A 14,430-nucleotide genomic window follows, 5' to 3' on the forward strand; every position below is an offset into this window, starting at 1 on the left:
GAGACAGATATGTTATTGTTTATTAATGTTTAAGATTAATTAGCATTAACTTCATAACGAGTTCCAATCTTTAATAATCAAACAGTGTAAAGAACAGGGAAGCAGTGAAAGGAGGGCTGGGCTCATTAAAAAGCCTGAGAGCCAGGGTCTAATGCGACTGGCAGGGCTGCATAATGAATCAGATAACGGCCTGTAATTGGACATTGATGTAGACGCCTGCTGAGCCCGGAGCTGCAGGTGTCTATTTTCCCGCGGTGGTAAACGGTGCATCCAAACCAATCACGATATGCAAACATGCATGTGCGCGCGCGCGCACACACACACACACACACACACACACACACACACACACACACACACACACACACACACACACGATCAGAGACTACAGCAGAGCTTTGACAGTCCGTCATGAACCACTATTATAGTACAAGTATCAAATTACATTATATTTATTTATGAGCTGATTTAAAGCACTGAGGGGATAACGACTGCACCGCCATACCTTTTAAACCAAATTCAATTAAAATAAATAAATAAATAAATAAATGTTACATATTAACATGGTAAAATTTCATAAAAGGTTTGTGGACACCCTTCTAATGAATGCACCCATTGCTGACACAGAAGTGCAAACACACAGCTTGTCTAGTCCCTGTAGAGAAGAAGTGCTGCCAATAGATTAGGACTCTCTGGAGCAGATAAACAACATGAACCTATTGGCACCATGCTGCCTAATGCCAGGCGTGGGCTAGAGGAGGGGTATAAAGCCCCCCAGCAGTATTGAGCTGTGGAGCAGTGGAAGAACTGTGTTTTGTGGAATGATGGTGGAGCTACATCCAGTACTGCTGGGATGAGTTGGGGAAATGGGGATGATGAGATGAGGGTGGTGATCATCACAATCCAATATCCTGACCTCACTAACGCTCTTGTCACTAAATGCAATCAAATCCTCACAGCAATGCTCCTCCAAAATCTAGTAGAAAGCCTTCTTCTCTGGACAGTAGAGAAAGTTACTCCAACAAAATTAGGATCATCTCTGTTTAATACCTTTGATTTCAGAAGAAACTATGAATGAGCAGGTGTCCGAATACTTCTGTCCATATAGTCCACAACATTTTATCACCATGTTGCCTGTATTAGCCGAATGTGGCCACGCCCACAAACCAAGAACTTAAAGCGGCAGCTACTTTATTAGTATAGAAGTCAAACAGACATGGTGTGTGTGTGTGTGTGTGTGTGTGTGTGTGTGTGTGTGATTTTGCTGATAAGCACTCAGGCATGCTGGGACAAGCCTCTCTCCGACAGCACGCAGAGGTGAAGAAATCACCCAGGGAGAGCAACGTCAATTAGCCTGATAACATTCAAACGCAGTGTCAGCTCCCGCAGAGACACACAAAAAGCCCAGCCTCACTGTTTGGATGTGTGTGTGTGTGTGTGTGTGTGTGTGTGTGTGTGTGTGTGTGTGTGTGTGTGTGTGTGTGTTTGTCTTCAAGTCTTCACTCTATTTGCAATGATCACGCTCTGACTTCATAACAAGAACCTAAACAAACGTGCAGTGGTAATCGGTGGGGTGTGGGTGCAGCTCGCAGCTTGACGTTCTGGTAAGCAGGTTGGTGGTCCTACCCCAGCAGCAGTAGGGTCTTCTCTGGAAAGCTGTAGTCTTGTAAACTCTGGCTGTTGGCGGTCTGTTCCACTCCAACTATACAGTAACCCTCTCTCTTCTTCAACTGCAGGAAGTCCGTTAGCTCGAGGGGCTTCACCTGTAGCAGACAGTAAATGATGGGGTGACCAGGTGCGTATTTTAATAGGACCTGATCATGTTGTAAGTATACCAGTACTGTGCACAGCCTCTCTGTGGTCCATCAATGAAAAAAGGACCACCAGGGGACCACCACTGAACCGATGTTACCCAAGATTGGTGGTCCAGCCATTCTCAGCAGAGTAGTGATCCCACCACAGTTGTGGCCTGTCAATAAACAATGCGCTGATGACAGCAGGTCAGGTGCAGCAGGGTTGCCAGGTACTGTAACCCTCTGTACACTTACTGCCCACCCGGATGTGCTTAAGTGGTCGGTACCCTTCCTGGGGCCCGAACCAGACCCATACCCTCCTGCTTGAGACCAGACTTGATCAAATGTAGTGTGTGCTGTCAGAGAGAGAGAGAGAGAGAGAGAGAGAGAGAGAGAGAGAGAGAGAGAGAGAGAGAGAGAGAGAGACACAGACAGAGAGAGAGAGCGCGAGCACGAGAGAGAGCGCACGCACGCGAGAGAGAGACAGACAGAGAGAGACACCGACTAAGAGACAGACAGACAGAGAGAGAGAGACAGACTAACAAAGACAGAGAGAGACCGACAGAGAGAGACACAGACAGACAGAGACACCGACTAAGAGAGACAGACAGAGAGACACAAACAGAGAGAGAGAGACACCGACTAAGAGAGACCGACAGAGAGAGAGAGAGAGACACAGACAGACAGAGAGACAGACAGAGAAAAAAAAATATGAATGGACAGAGCAGGAGCGAAAGAGAAAGCACGAAAGAATGAGAGCGAGAGAGAGCAAGAACTAGAGAAAGAGAGAGAGTAAAAAAAGTATGTGCGAGAGCAAAAGCAGAGAGTGCAGGAGAGCGTGAATGCAAGCAAGAACAAGCGACGGCTCTGTTCTGCCTTCAGACCTCACACGAGTTACGCAGGAGAAGAGGAGTGTGTGTGATCTTCGTCCTCCTAACACTCAATGATCCAACCCAAATCTAATAGAAAGCCCTTCCTACCGTGTGATCTTCGGCGCCTGGCCCTTCGCTAGAGGCCACCTTATTAAAAAACCTGTGGCGTGGACGCGCTGGGGTCGCTGGTCTCGTACCACGGTCACACACATTAACATGCTACTACCATGTTGGAGCCACTGCTGTACTGAGAATGATGGTCCACCACCCAAATAACATCTGGCCAGCGGTGGTCCAGCGGCGGTCTCGTTTCACTGATCCTAGATGACAACAACCCCTTTTTTCTTCATCCAGTCTTTCATACTGCAGGAACTGTGGACCCCCAGCTTTCTGACTGGAGAAGACCCTGAGGAGCATGCCTGCTGAGACTGGAGGACTGAGGACAGAGGAGTGTCCTCTCTATGATACGAAATGAATTACAGAGTAGGACAGATCTTCAGGACAAGTGGACGGGGGTTGAGAGCTCAGAAGTGCCTCAAACACACACACACACACACACACACACACACACACACATATTTATACACACACACACACACACACACATATATTTATACACACACACCTCCAGCAGTGGCAGCCACAGCTCTGAAGACACGCTCAGGGCCTGGAACTGCTTGTCAGAGACGTGACGCAGGCTGTCCAGGACCAGAGCACTGGCACCAAAGATCTCACATGTCCTACACAGACCTGTGAAACACACACACACACACACACACACACACACACACACACACACACACACACAGTATAATAATTATGATGAAATATTATCTGTTAAAATCTAAATGAGGTTGTTTCTGTTACCGTGCCTTTAAGACAGGCAAGCTCCGCTCTGATTGGCTGCCCTGCATTGTGTCCCATTCAAAAAAGGTGGAGCTAAACTGTGGTAGGCTGAATAGGAGGACACAAGTATTGGGACACCTGCTCATTCATGGTTTCATCTGAAATCCTGCTTTTGTTGGAGTAACTGTCTATACTGTCCAGAGAAGAAGACAAATCTACTAGATTTTGGAGGAGCATTGCTGTGAGCATTTGATTGCATTCAGCGACAAAAGTGTTAGAGAGGTCAGGATGTTCGATGATCACCACCCCACCCCACCTCAGCTCAGCTCATTACAAAGGTCCTGGATGGCGCAGCATCCATCATTCCAAAAAACACAGTTCCACTGCTCCACAGCTCAATGCTGGGGGGGTCTACATACCCCTTTAGCCCACTCAAGAGAGCCCTTATTATATTGGCAGTGCTTTTCTACAGGTGATGTGTATTTGCACTGTCATTGTTGACACTGTCTGTGTCAGCTTCAAGTAGCTGAATGCATTCATTAGAAAGGGTGTCCACAAACATTTGGACAGGTAGTGTGTGTAAAGGAATTCAATTTAAAGGTAATTTTCTATAATAACGGTCAAATATTTGACACTTTGGACTCCTGAAGGGTCCAACTGTCCAAGTCTTGGCCCCATCATAATAGGTAATGCCACAGCCAACCCTGTGGCCTGGGAAGAATGGCCCTCCCTCCTCCCATCAGGCAGGGCAATGCTAGCCAGTGTGGCCATCTGTCAGCGGATGGGAGTTAACTAAACTGGGAGTTAGTGCTCTCCTCCAAGCGTGCTGAGGCTGTTCGCAGCAGTCCATCCGAAGTGGCTGCCTGGCTAGATATGGGGTGGGAATTGTAAATGAACAGGGGGGGGGGGGGGGTAATTGGCACACCACCCACTTCTATCACAGCTAGGGTTTTAGCAGCACTTACCTGTATTACATAAAACCTGATATATATATATATATATATATATATATATATATATATATATATATATATATATATATATATATATATATATATATATATATATAACAATCTTAGGAAGCCTATAAATCTCTGGTTTCTTCAGCAGCACTTCCAGCACACCCTTCCCTACAGGAGCCCTACACTCCGTACACTTCCCTAGGTCACTGCTACTGAACAGCATGAGGTCAACAACGCTGCACACCATTGTTTTAATTTGAGTGGCCAAACTGGTGGAGATTACAGCATGTTCAAAATGCACATCCCTGAGTAAATATTGACCGACAGTGACCGAGACAAGCTTTTGTAACCTTGCCGGACGACTCAGGTGTCAATAAAAAAAAAGAAAAAAGCTCTATGCAGGAACAATAAGCTGCCTCAATCTACCTTATCATTAAGAGTCAATATTTATTCATGAAATGGGTTTTGGCTAAATGAAGATATGAAGGTGAATACTACGCGCCAATCAAAGGGAAAAAAAGGGCAAAAGGGGGAGAAGCTGGAAGTATAAATGAAATGAAAGGATTTACGATAAGTGGCCTGATGTTACCCATTCAGAGTGAGACGGGCGTTTAGATAAGCTGGGGTGTCTCTGGGCTGGTTGCCACGTTTCAGGCAGGAGAACATAGTGGACGAGCTTGGCAACAAAACAAGCCTGACACATTTTCACATCTGTTAGAGCAAAAGAGGACAAGGTGATTATTTTTTTTTTTAGATCTGATTGTGCCATTATGCTGTTCAGCCTGTTATTGGCAACAAAGGGAACTTTGAAAACGGCTGTTTCTGCTCACTAGGTAGTGAAGCCCTTTACTGGTTAGTCAGGGAGAGAGTCTAGCAGTTCCCTGTTCAGGTTCTATATAGTGAGCATATATACACATTTATTTATATGTTTGTTTATTTACGTTGTATATTCCACTGTAATAAGCCTTAAAGCCTGAAAAAAATGCAGCAATATGAGTTATATTAACCCAAACATATGTCCACAAACATTTGGACACCATTTCTAATGAATGCATTCAGCTACTTTAAGCTGCACTCATTGCTGACACAGCACACACAGCTTGTCTGGTCCCTGTAGAGAAGATGTACTGCCAATAGAATAGGACTCTCTGAAGCAGATAAACATCATTAACCTATTGGCTTCATGCTGCCTAATGCCAGGCGTGGGCTAGTAGAGGGGTATAAAGACCCCCAGCAGCATTGAGCTGTGGAGGAACTGTGCTGTCTGGAATGATGGTGGAGCTCCATCCAGTACGTTTGGGATGAGTTGGGGATGGTGAAGTGGGGTGGTGATCATCATCCAACATCCTGACCTCACTAACGCTACTGCTGCTGAATGCAATCAAATCCGCACATAAATGCTCCTCCAAAATCTAGTAGAAAGCCTTTTTCCCTGGACAGTAGAGACAGTTACTCCAACAAACGCAGGAACAACTCTCGATTTATAAATACCCTTTATTTCAGGAGGAACAGTGAATGAGCAGGTGTCCCAATACTTTTGACAAATGGACCAATAGAAATCCTCCAAAATGACTTCCAGGTTAAGGAGGTTTCTTCTCCTCCAGTAAAGCTCCTTCGTACGTTGCAGATACTGTATGTATATTAATTATGTAAAATGCAAACAGATAAATTGAGAGAAATGCTTCATACCACCCAAGTTTGTGGGCTTGTCGATGAGCGAGGCTACCACCAGCAGGGCGCTGGTGAGTTTGCCCAGACGCACTGCTCTCTGCTGGGCCATGAGCTGCGGCTCCTGCTCCTGCACACTCAGCCTCCAGGGGGCGATCTTCTTCTGTACATCTGCCCAGCGCTCCTCCTGCTCCAATTCACCTACAGGACACGTACACAGACACACACAAACATGTAAAGAATGGCCTAATGTTTGTGGACAATGTAATGAATGCATTAAGCCACACCCATTGCTGACACAGATGTGCAGACACACACAGAGAGAAAGCATAGGACTCTCAGGAGCAGATGATAAATACGAACCCATTGGCACCATGCTGCCTAATGCCAGGCGTGGGATAGAGGGGTATAAAGCCCCTCAGCATTGAGCTGTGGAGGAGCAGCGGATCTCTGGAATGATGGATGGTGCTCCATCCAATATTTCTGGGATGTTTTTGGGGAGTTTTGTGGAAAATTAATAAAATTATGGTGTTTGTGAGGTTTTATTTGGCAGCAATGATGAGAGGTAGAGACACAGCCCTCGCATCCACTTACACTGCACTGCTGAAAGCAGGCTTTACAACCCTGCAGCTAAATGAGAAGGGTCACCCTTCCTTCAAGCACTTGATTCGGTGTCATTGTACTGCAGGTAAAAAAAGCCTACTGATTTCCACTCTGTGATTTCTGGCTGATGATCTCTGCTGCCACCTAGTGGTTACATGTTACCTCTATCTTGTTGGACCCAGTCTCCAGGCTGCAGCTCTCTCAGCTCCCTGCCTGTGTTCCTCAGGGGTAAAGAGGAGTGAAAGTCCACCAGCTTCTCCATCTTCCACACTGGAACCCACTCATCGTCCGCCAGCTCAGACAGGCTAGGGAACGTGTGCAATATCGTCTGGACAAGAAAGAAGAAAGAAGGGAGTGTTTTAATGCTGGATTACAATGGTGGACAACTAGCACACATATACATACACATACAGTATATAGCCAAAACAGTAAGCAGGAGGCCGAATGCATAGTACCTGAACACACTGGCACCAAATCTCAACACACCTTAATGGACAAAAGTATTGGGACACCTGCTCATTCATCGTTTCTTCTGAAATCAAGGTTATTAAAAAGAGTTGATCCTGCTTTTGTTGGAGTAACTATCTCTACTGTCCAGGGACAAAGGCTTTCTATAAGATATTGGAAGATCACTGCTGTGAGGATTTGATTGCATTCAAAGGCAAGAGCGTTAGTGAGATCAGAATGTTGGATGATCACCTCCCCACCTCATTATCCACAACTCATCCCAGCAGTACTGGATGGAGCTCCACCATCCATCATTCCAGAGAACACAGTTCTTCCACTGCTCCACAGCCCAATGCTGCTGTGGGGCTTTATACCCCTCGAGCCTACGCCTGGCATTAGGCAGCACGGTGCAAATAGGATCATGTTTATTTATCTACTCCACAGAGTCCTATTCTATTGGCAGTACTTCTTCTCTATCAGGACTAGAAAAGCTGTGTGTGTGCATTTGCACATCAGTATCAGCAATGGGTGTAACTTCAAGTAGCTGAATGCATTCATTAGAAGGGGTGTCCATAGTGTACATACAGCACTGTGCAGAGGGTTAGTGCATGTGTGTGTGTGAGAAAGAGTGTGTGTGTGTGAGAAAGTGGGTAAAAAGGCCTCACCTCTACACTATGATCATTCAGAGGGTGAAAGGCACTGAAGAAGAAGTGCTCCTGAATTTTGGTCCAGTTCTTCATGGCATTGCTGTAAATTGAGCGCCAGTAGATGAGACAGACAGACAGACAGACAGACAGACAGACAGACAGACAGACAGACAGGAGAGAGTTTTAGCCTCAGCAGTCTAGAACCTAAACCTGTAAGCTCTGCGGGTGAACACTGACCTCAGATGGACTCACCCTGTATTCTGCATAGCCTCAGCCTGGCGTAGGCAGGCCTGGACGACAGTAGCTAGGCCCCCCAGAGAAGCCAGACCACCGTGCTCTTTTTCAGCTAGGGCTCGTGCCCCCTCCATCTCCCACACTCGCTTTAGAGCCAGCAAGGCATACAAGCGCACACTGAAGTTATGACTGAAACACCACAGCAGAATCACCTCTATGGCCTTCTGCCACTGCTCCACCTGGGGGTGTGAGAGAGAGAGCGTGGCTATCAAGCCTGGTCTGCAGATACAGCCCGGAATAGAAAAGGGCATTTTCTGTAAAACAGTGTTTCCACGGTTTCCAGGTTGTTGCTATGTGATCATTAGTGTGAGATACTAGTGTTTTGGCAAGGTGGCTGCTATGGTGGTGCTAGGTGGTGGTTTGGTAGCTACTATGGGTTCACTATGTTGTTGGCAAGTTGTGGCCATTGTATCGCAGGTGGTTGCTATGGTGTTGCTTAGTGGTTGCTGTGATGTTGCTAAATAGTTGCATGGTAGCTGCTATGCTTTCCGAAGTGGTCACTGTGTTGTTGGCAAGATGTGGTCATTGTATCCCAGGTGGTTGCTATGGTGTTGCTTTGTTGTTTGGTAGATGCTATGCTTTGCAAGGTGGTCAGTTTGTTGTTGGCAAGTGGGGGGCATTGTATCCCAGGTGGTTGCTATGGTGTTGCTTTGTTGTTTGGCAGATGCTATGCTTTGCAAGGTGGTCAGTTTGTTGTTGGCAAGTGGGGGGCATTGTATCCCAGGTGGTTGCTATGGTGTTGCTTTGTTGTTTAGTAGATGCTATGCTTTGCAAGGTGGTCAGTTTGTTGTTGGCAAGTGGGAGGCATTATATTCCAGGTGGTTGCTATGGTGTTGCTTTGTGGTTGCTTGGTAGCTGCTTTGCTTTGCAAGGTGGTCAGTTTGTTGTTGGCAAGTGGGGGGCATTGTATCCCAGGTGGTTGCTATGGTGTTGCTTAGTGGTTGCTTGGTAGCTGCTATGCTTTGCAAGGTGGTCAGTTTGTTGTTGGCAAGTGGGGGGGCATTGTATCCCAGGTGGTTGCTATGGTGTTGCTTAGTGGTTGCTTGGTAGCTGCTATGCTTTGCAAGGTGGTCAGTACGTTGTTGGCAAGTGTGGGGGGGCATTGTATCCCAGGTGGTTGCTATGGTGTTGCTTAGTGGTTGCTTGGTAGCTGCTATGCTTTCCAAGGTGGTCACTGTGTTGTTTGACAAGAGGTGGCCATTGTATCCCAGGTGGTTGCTATGGTGTTGCTAAATGGTTGCTTGGTAGCTGCTATGCTTTGCAAGGTGGTCAGTACGTTGTTGGCAAGTGGGGGGGGGGGCATTGTATCCCAGGTGGTTGCTATGGTGTTGCTTGGTGGTTTCTGAGATGTTGCTAAATGGTTGCTTGGTAGCTGCTATGCTTTCTAAGGTGGTCACCATGTTGTTGGCAAGAGGTGGCCATTGTATCCCAGGGGGTTGCTATGATGTTGCTAAGTGATCTTTGTAGTATCGCTACCTTGTTGCTGTGAAGTTGCTAGGTGGAGGCATGGGGATTGCTGCTGTGTTGATAGGTGGCTGCTGTGGCGTTGCTACGTGGATGCAAGGTGGTAGATATATGATGTTTGCTGTGGTCTCCAAGGTGGTTGATATGGGACACACACATATACCTTATTCTCAAGTTTAGGGAGGAGGATGTCCAGGTGCACCAAGACAGAGAGGAACGTGCAGATGCTGGTCTTGGTCTTCTCCTGCTCCTGCTCCTGCCAGGTCACCAAAAAACAAGCATCTAGTCTCTGCAGAACAACATTGGCGGCTACTCTGGACTGACCTACTGGCGTCTAGGAAGAGGGCGGCTCTCACCGTACTGAAGCAGTCCCACAGCTGCTGAATGTGGGAGGGGTTCTGGTGGAGGATCAGGATCAGGGCCCACTCAATCAGGTACTTGACGGACGCCTGATTGCTGGAGAAGCCTGCCTCACACACAGGAACCAACACAGCCTGTACCACGAACTCCTGCGACAGCAGAGGGGGGGGTGGGGGGGGTGTTATGCATTTTACAGGACAGCAGGGGAGAAGGTATCTACTGCACTGACTGTATATAGTGTATATATGAAGAATTCCTCACCGGCCTCAGTTTACGCAGAAGCAGCAGTAATGTTTGCCACACCCGGTTCTTGACTCTGTGATGCATGGAGTTGCTATAGTAACGCACTTTTGACTTTGTTATCTCCGCATCCTGGGAAAACATGACAAACACACACACCGAGAAAGGGGAAGGTGAACAAAAGCTGAGCTTTTATGCACTTAAATTGCACACACACACACACACTCACACTCTAACACACCTTCCTCAGTAACCGCTGCACCAGCTCCTCCATCAGTCTCTGGTGCAGGCTGTTGGATACTTCAAGATGACTCAAGAAGGCCAGAGTGCACAACCGTGGGAACTGATCATCTCTGTTTTCACTGGGAAGTAGAAGCAGAAACTGACATCATTGCTCCCCCCCAGACACAAAGTACCTAAGACACGCCCATGTCCAACCAGCACAGCATGGACGTGTCCAATAGGGATGCACCGACCCACCTTTTTCTGTGTCCGACACAGATACCGATATATGAACTTTGCACATCGGCCGATTTCCGATACCGATCCGATACCATTGTTGAATTAATAAGCCATATAGCTGACCATCTGGGAGAGACGTAAGGCATCAGGATTGACGTTAATCATTACTTTACTAACTTTATAAAACAAACTATAACAAATGACAGAATTAATTGAACCCGATTTCTGATTATTGGTCACTAAAATGAAGAACTGTTCTCCTTATATGGAAGACTAGCTGGATTACTCGCTGATAGTTGGGGACAGGTCAGGGGCATTCTGACCCTGGGTTATGAGGCCGGCGGTGCGAGAATCAGGTTTTGTGGATGAATCGGTCCAATACCCGATCCAGCTAATTTTGTTAGTATCGGGATCGGTGCATCCCTAGTGTTCAACTCCATCAGCAGCAGCAGCTCACCTGATTTACCATCATTAAGCCCTGATTTACCACCAAACCAGGTGTTGATATGAGGAGAACTTTGAGAGGAGATGTTCTAATGACGAACACAGTGATGGAGAACCACCACCACCACCACTTTCTGTAGGAGTGTTATTATTAGTGTTTATTCTAATATCAGAATTACACTTCCTGCCCAGATAAGGAGCCTAAAGCCTTTGCACTGTATTATACATTAGAGTTTAGTTAGTTTCCCACTGCTTGGTTTCAGTATGCACCATGGGAGACAAACAGCAGAGCTTTCTGACCTGCTGATCACTGTATTGGCGACACACTCGTCTCCAAGCTGCTCCACGTAGGTTTGGACCTCCTGAATGAGCCTACAAGGAGGACACAAAAGCAATTAACGAGACTGATTAACAGATCTACTAGCCGATGCATCAACACCAGAGTACACCAGACCTCAACGGACTCATGATAATGCCATTTATGGGGCACTTTGTAGGTATGCAATTACCGAGTATACCATTCAGCACCCTTCTGCTACCCTAAACCAGCCAGTAAAAGCAGAGCTGGTCACTACACCCCCCCGCCCCATGAACTCTCCGTAAAAGTAAAATCAGCATGTTTCATTCTGAGGCAGAACTTACTAGTTATACATCCAACAATGACTTGCATACTAAATAAATGCAACTAAATACACTGTCAACTAATCGAACCCCTAAAATTGCCATGTGCACAATCAAGAGTAACAGTCGAGACCTGTTCTGATAGCTATGAGGGGTACCTTTGATCTCTCCTGAAAACTGGCCCATACACACAAGCCTCGGCCAGAAGGTCCATATGGTTAAAAGCACTTTGAAAGGCAGCATCTGTGCGATTGTGTGGATGACAGGGCAGCCAGGTCTGGCAGCAGTGCTGGAGCAGTACGTTCAACACTCCTGATTTAGCCTCGGAGAGCTCCATCAGCTCACGCGTAATCTTTGAGGGAGGGGAAACAAACAGCCAGTCATTTTATTACATGCAATTAAATAATAAACAAGTCATTTCCATATTAATTACACATACACTGTGTTACTGTGCTTAATATCCATGCCCATAGAAACTGTAACGTAACTAAAGACAGTTAGCATAGCTTACTCGCCACGCTCAGCAGTTAGGGGCATGGTTTCATTAGACGTACATTCAGCAAACCTCCAGACAATGTCCCGCTAAGCTACTACTGAGCTCACTTGTTTTATGCAGGCCGTTAGTTTCGGGCTTCGGGTCTCGGTCAGCTCCAGTGCACTGCGATGGAAAGCCAGGCGCACGAAAGCCTGCAGCGCTGGCCAGAAGTCATGAGCATTCGTGCTCAAGGTCTGCACCAGCTTCCAGGACACACACACAGCCTCCACACTTAAGGTCTCATCATACAGCACCATCTAGTGGAGGAGACAGAAGGTGGTTCTGATTAATCAGTTAGTATCAGAAATTCAGAAGGTGAACGGTAGAAGGTAACAGAGGTTCTGAGTGATGAGACCGGACCTGTGGAAACACTGAAGACATGAAGTCCAGCACAGGCAGCACCAAATCACTGGGCAGTAAAGCAATAGCCTCCACAGCAGCCTGAAAAGACCCTGAAGCACTGGGGGCTTCGGGTTTGGCAAACGTCTGGAGGAAACGCAGACATGTCCACTGGTCTCGGATGAAGTGGGCCGCCACTCTGCCCCAGTCCTTCAGTAATGGGCTGTCATCTGGACAACTGTCAAGAGTACATATGGGAACATTTGAGCAAATGAATTCTACACTGAACGGAAGGCTGATGTAACCCATGAGAAATATAATCCTCCGAGGACTGCCTCGCATGAGGGTTTCCAAAAATGATCAACACAGTTGTTTACAAAAATGGTCCATAAATAAATAAATTAATTAATGAATAAGTCATACAAAAATGGCCAACACAGTTGTTTACAAGAATGGTCAATAAATTAATTGATTAATTAAATAATTAATTAAATAAATACATAAATCAAGTTATTAATTACACAAATTGCCAAAATGGTAAATAAACAAATAAATCAAATAAAATATAATAAAAATAAATTAAAAAAATACAATAAAAATAAATGTCATCCCAAAAATGGATGTTTATGAAAATTAATGTTTACAAAAATGGCCCAATAATGGTTTATTGCAAAAATAGGAGTTTGAGAAAATTAGTGTTTACAAAGATGGTTCAAAAACTAGTGTTGATAAAAATGGTCTTAAAACGACAAAAATGATCCAAAACATCTTTATCACTTTCAGCTTCACCATAATTAACACCTTATTACTGCTGCAGGAACCAATACCTCTTGATAATAATAATAATAATAATAATAATAATCATCATATTATCATTATTATTATTACAAAGCTAGGTAGTATTATTATCAGGACCCTCTGCACCACTCTCTAACAACATTAGAATTATCTGCAGCCGGTGAGGGGGGGTAGTGCTAGTGTACTAGTGTACGGATACAATCAGATAAGTGTACAAATGAGTATCTATTTAAATAGATATGTAGCGCAGCATTCGACTGATTAGTGTTTGTGCAAATCAGACCTTCCTGAGATATCCGCTGCAGAAGGCTTCAGCAAGGGCTGGTTGAAGCACTGAAGTGAGGATGAGGAGGATGAAGAGGGATAGAAGAAGGTGGAGAGGGAGCAGAGGGACTTCATGGCATCAGACTGGGGGTCGAACACCCTTTGCTGGGCTAGCTCACAGAGCAAGGCTAATGTTGCCATGCTAACAGCTTTCTGCACCTGCCCGGCAACAGACGGAGTCTGGAAAACAGCACACAGGATCAGTGCAACTGCACAAGCGGAGGCCTGTACTGTTCGATGGATGCTCTGGTACCTGTTCAGAAGGTCCTCTAAGGAGCCTCATACAGTTAGCAGTGAGTCTGGACACGTAGTTGTTCTGTAGGTTTGAGAGGAAGCTGGGAACAACGCTGTAGTTCTGTACCAGCTCCCGGAAAACAGACAGATATAGGCCTGCCCTGTCCACGTCACACAGCTAGAACACACACACACACACACACACACACACACACACACACACACACACACACACACACACACACACACACACACACACACACACACACACACACACACACACACAATGATTTCTGACATCAACACTCAGAATTTAAAGCTGCTTAGACTGCTATGGTTGCAAACGTCTATTAAAAAGATGTTTTGAGTGATAATATAAACTAAATCTGTGGTTTTAGTTAGTGTTACTTAAAATTGGCCCTAAAATATCATAAATCTGTAGTTTTACTAATTAATCACACTACACTATGGCTGAGA

At 45.8% G+C, this 14,430-nt stretch overlaps 1 protein-coding gene across 1 annotated transcript in view; it reads right to left on the reverse strand.

Moving 5' to 3' along the window:
• Positions 1-14,430, reverse strand: part of tarbp1 (TAR (HIV-1) RNA binding protein 1) — a 28,087-nt gene that overhangs the window by 1,719 nt on the left and 11,938 nt on the right. Inside the window, exons 14-29 of the mRNA XM_072670062.1 lie at positions 13,973-14,131; positions 13,679-13,899; positions 12,619-12,835; positions 12,327-12,515; positions 11,882-12,075; positions 11,403-11,474; positions 10,438-10,558; positions 10,218-10,328; positions 9,953-10,105; positions 9,760-9,852; positions 8,091-8,311; positions 7,857-7,938; positions 6,907-7,072; positions 6,163-6,342; positions 3,291-3,415; positions 1,627-1,763 (exon numbers count right to left, since the gene is read on the reverse strand). Of these exons, the coding sequence (XP_072526163.1) occupies positions 1,627-1,763; positions 3,291-3,415; positions 6,163-6,342; positions 6,907-7,072; positions 7,857-7,938; positions 8,091-8,311; positions 9,760-9,852; positions 9,953-10,105; positions 10,218-10,328; positions 10,438-10,558; positions 11,403-11,474; positions 11,882-12,075; positions 12,327-12,515; positions 12,619-12,835; positions 13,679-13,899; positions 13,973-14,131 (2,441 nt within the window). The remainder of the gene's footprint in view (positions 1-1,626; positions 1,764-3,290; positions 3,416-6,162; positions 6,343-6,906; positions 7,073-7,856; positions 7,939-8,090; positions 8,312-9,759; positions 9,853-9,952; positions 10,106-10,217; positions 10,329-10,437; positions 10,559-11,402; positions 11,475-11,881; positions 12,076-12,326; positions 12,516-12,618; positions 12,836-13,678; positions 13,900-13,972; positions 14,132-14,430) is intronic.

This window comes from Salminus brasiliensis, chromosome 24, assembly GCF_030463535.1.
Source record: "Salminus brasiliensis chromosome 24, fSalBra1.hap2, whole genome shotgun sequence".
NCBI lineage: Eukaryota > Metazoa > Chordata > Actinopteri > Characiformes > Bryconidae > Salminus > Salminus brasiliensis.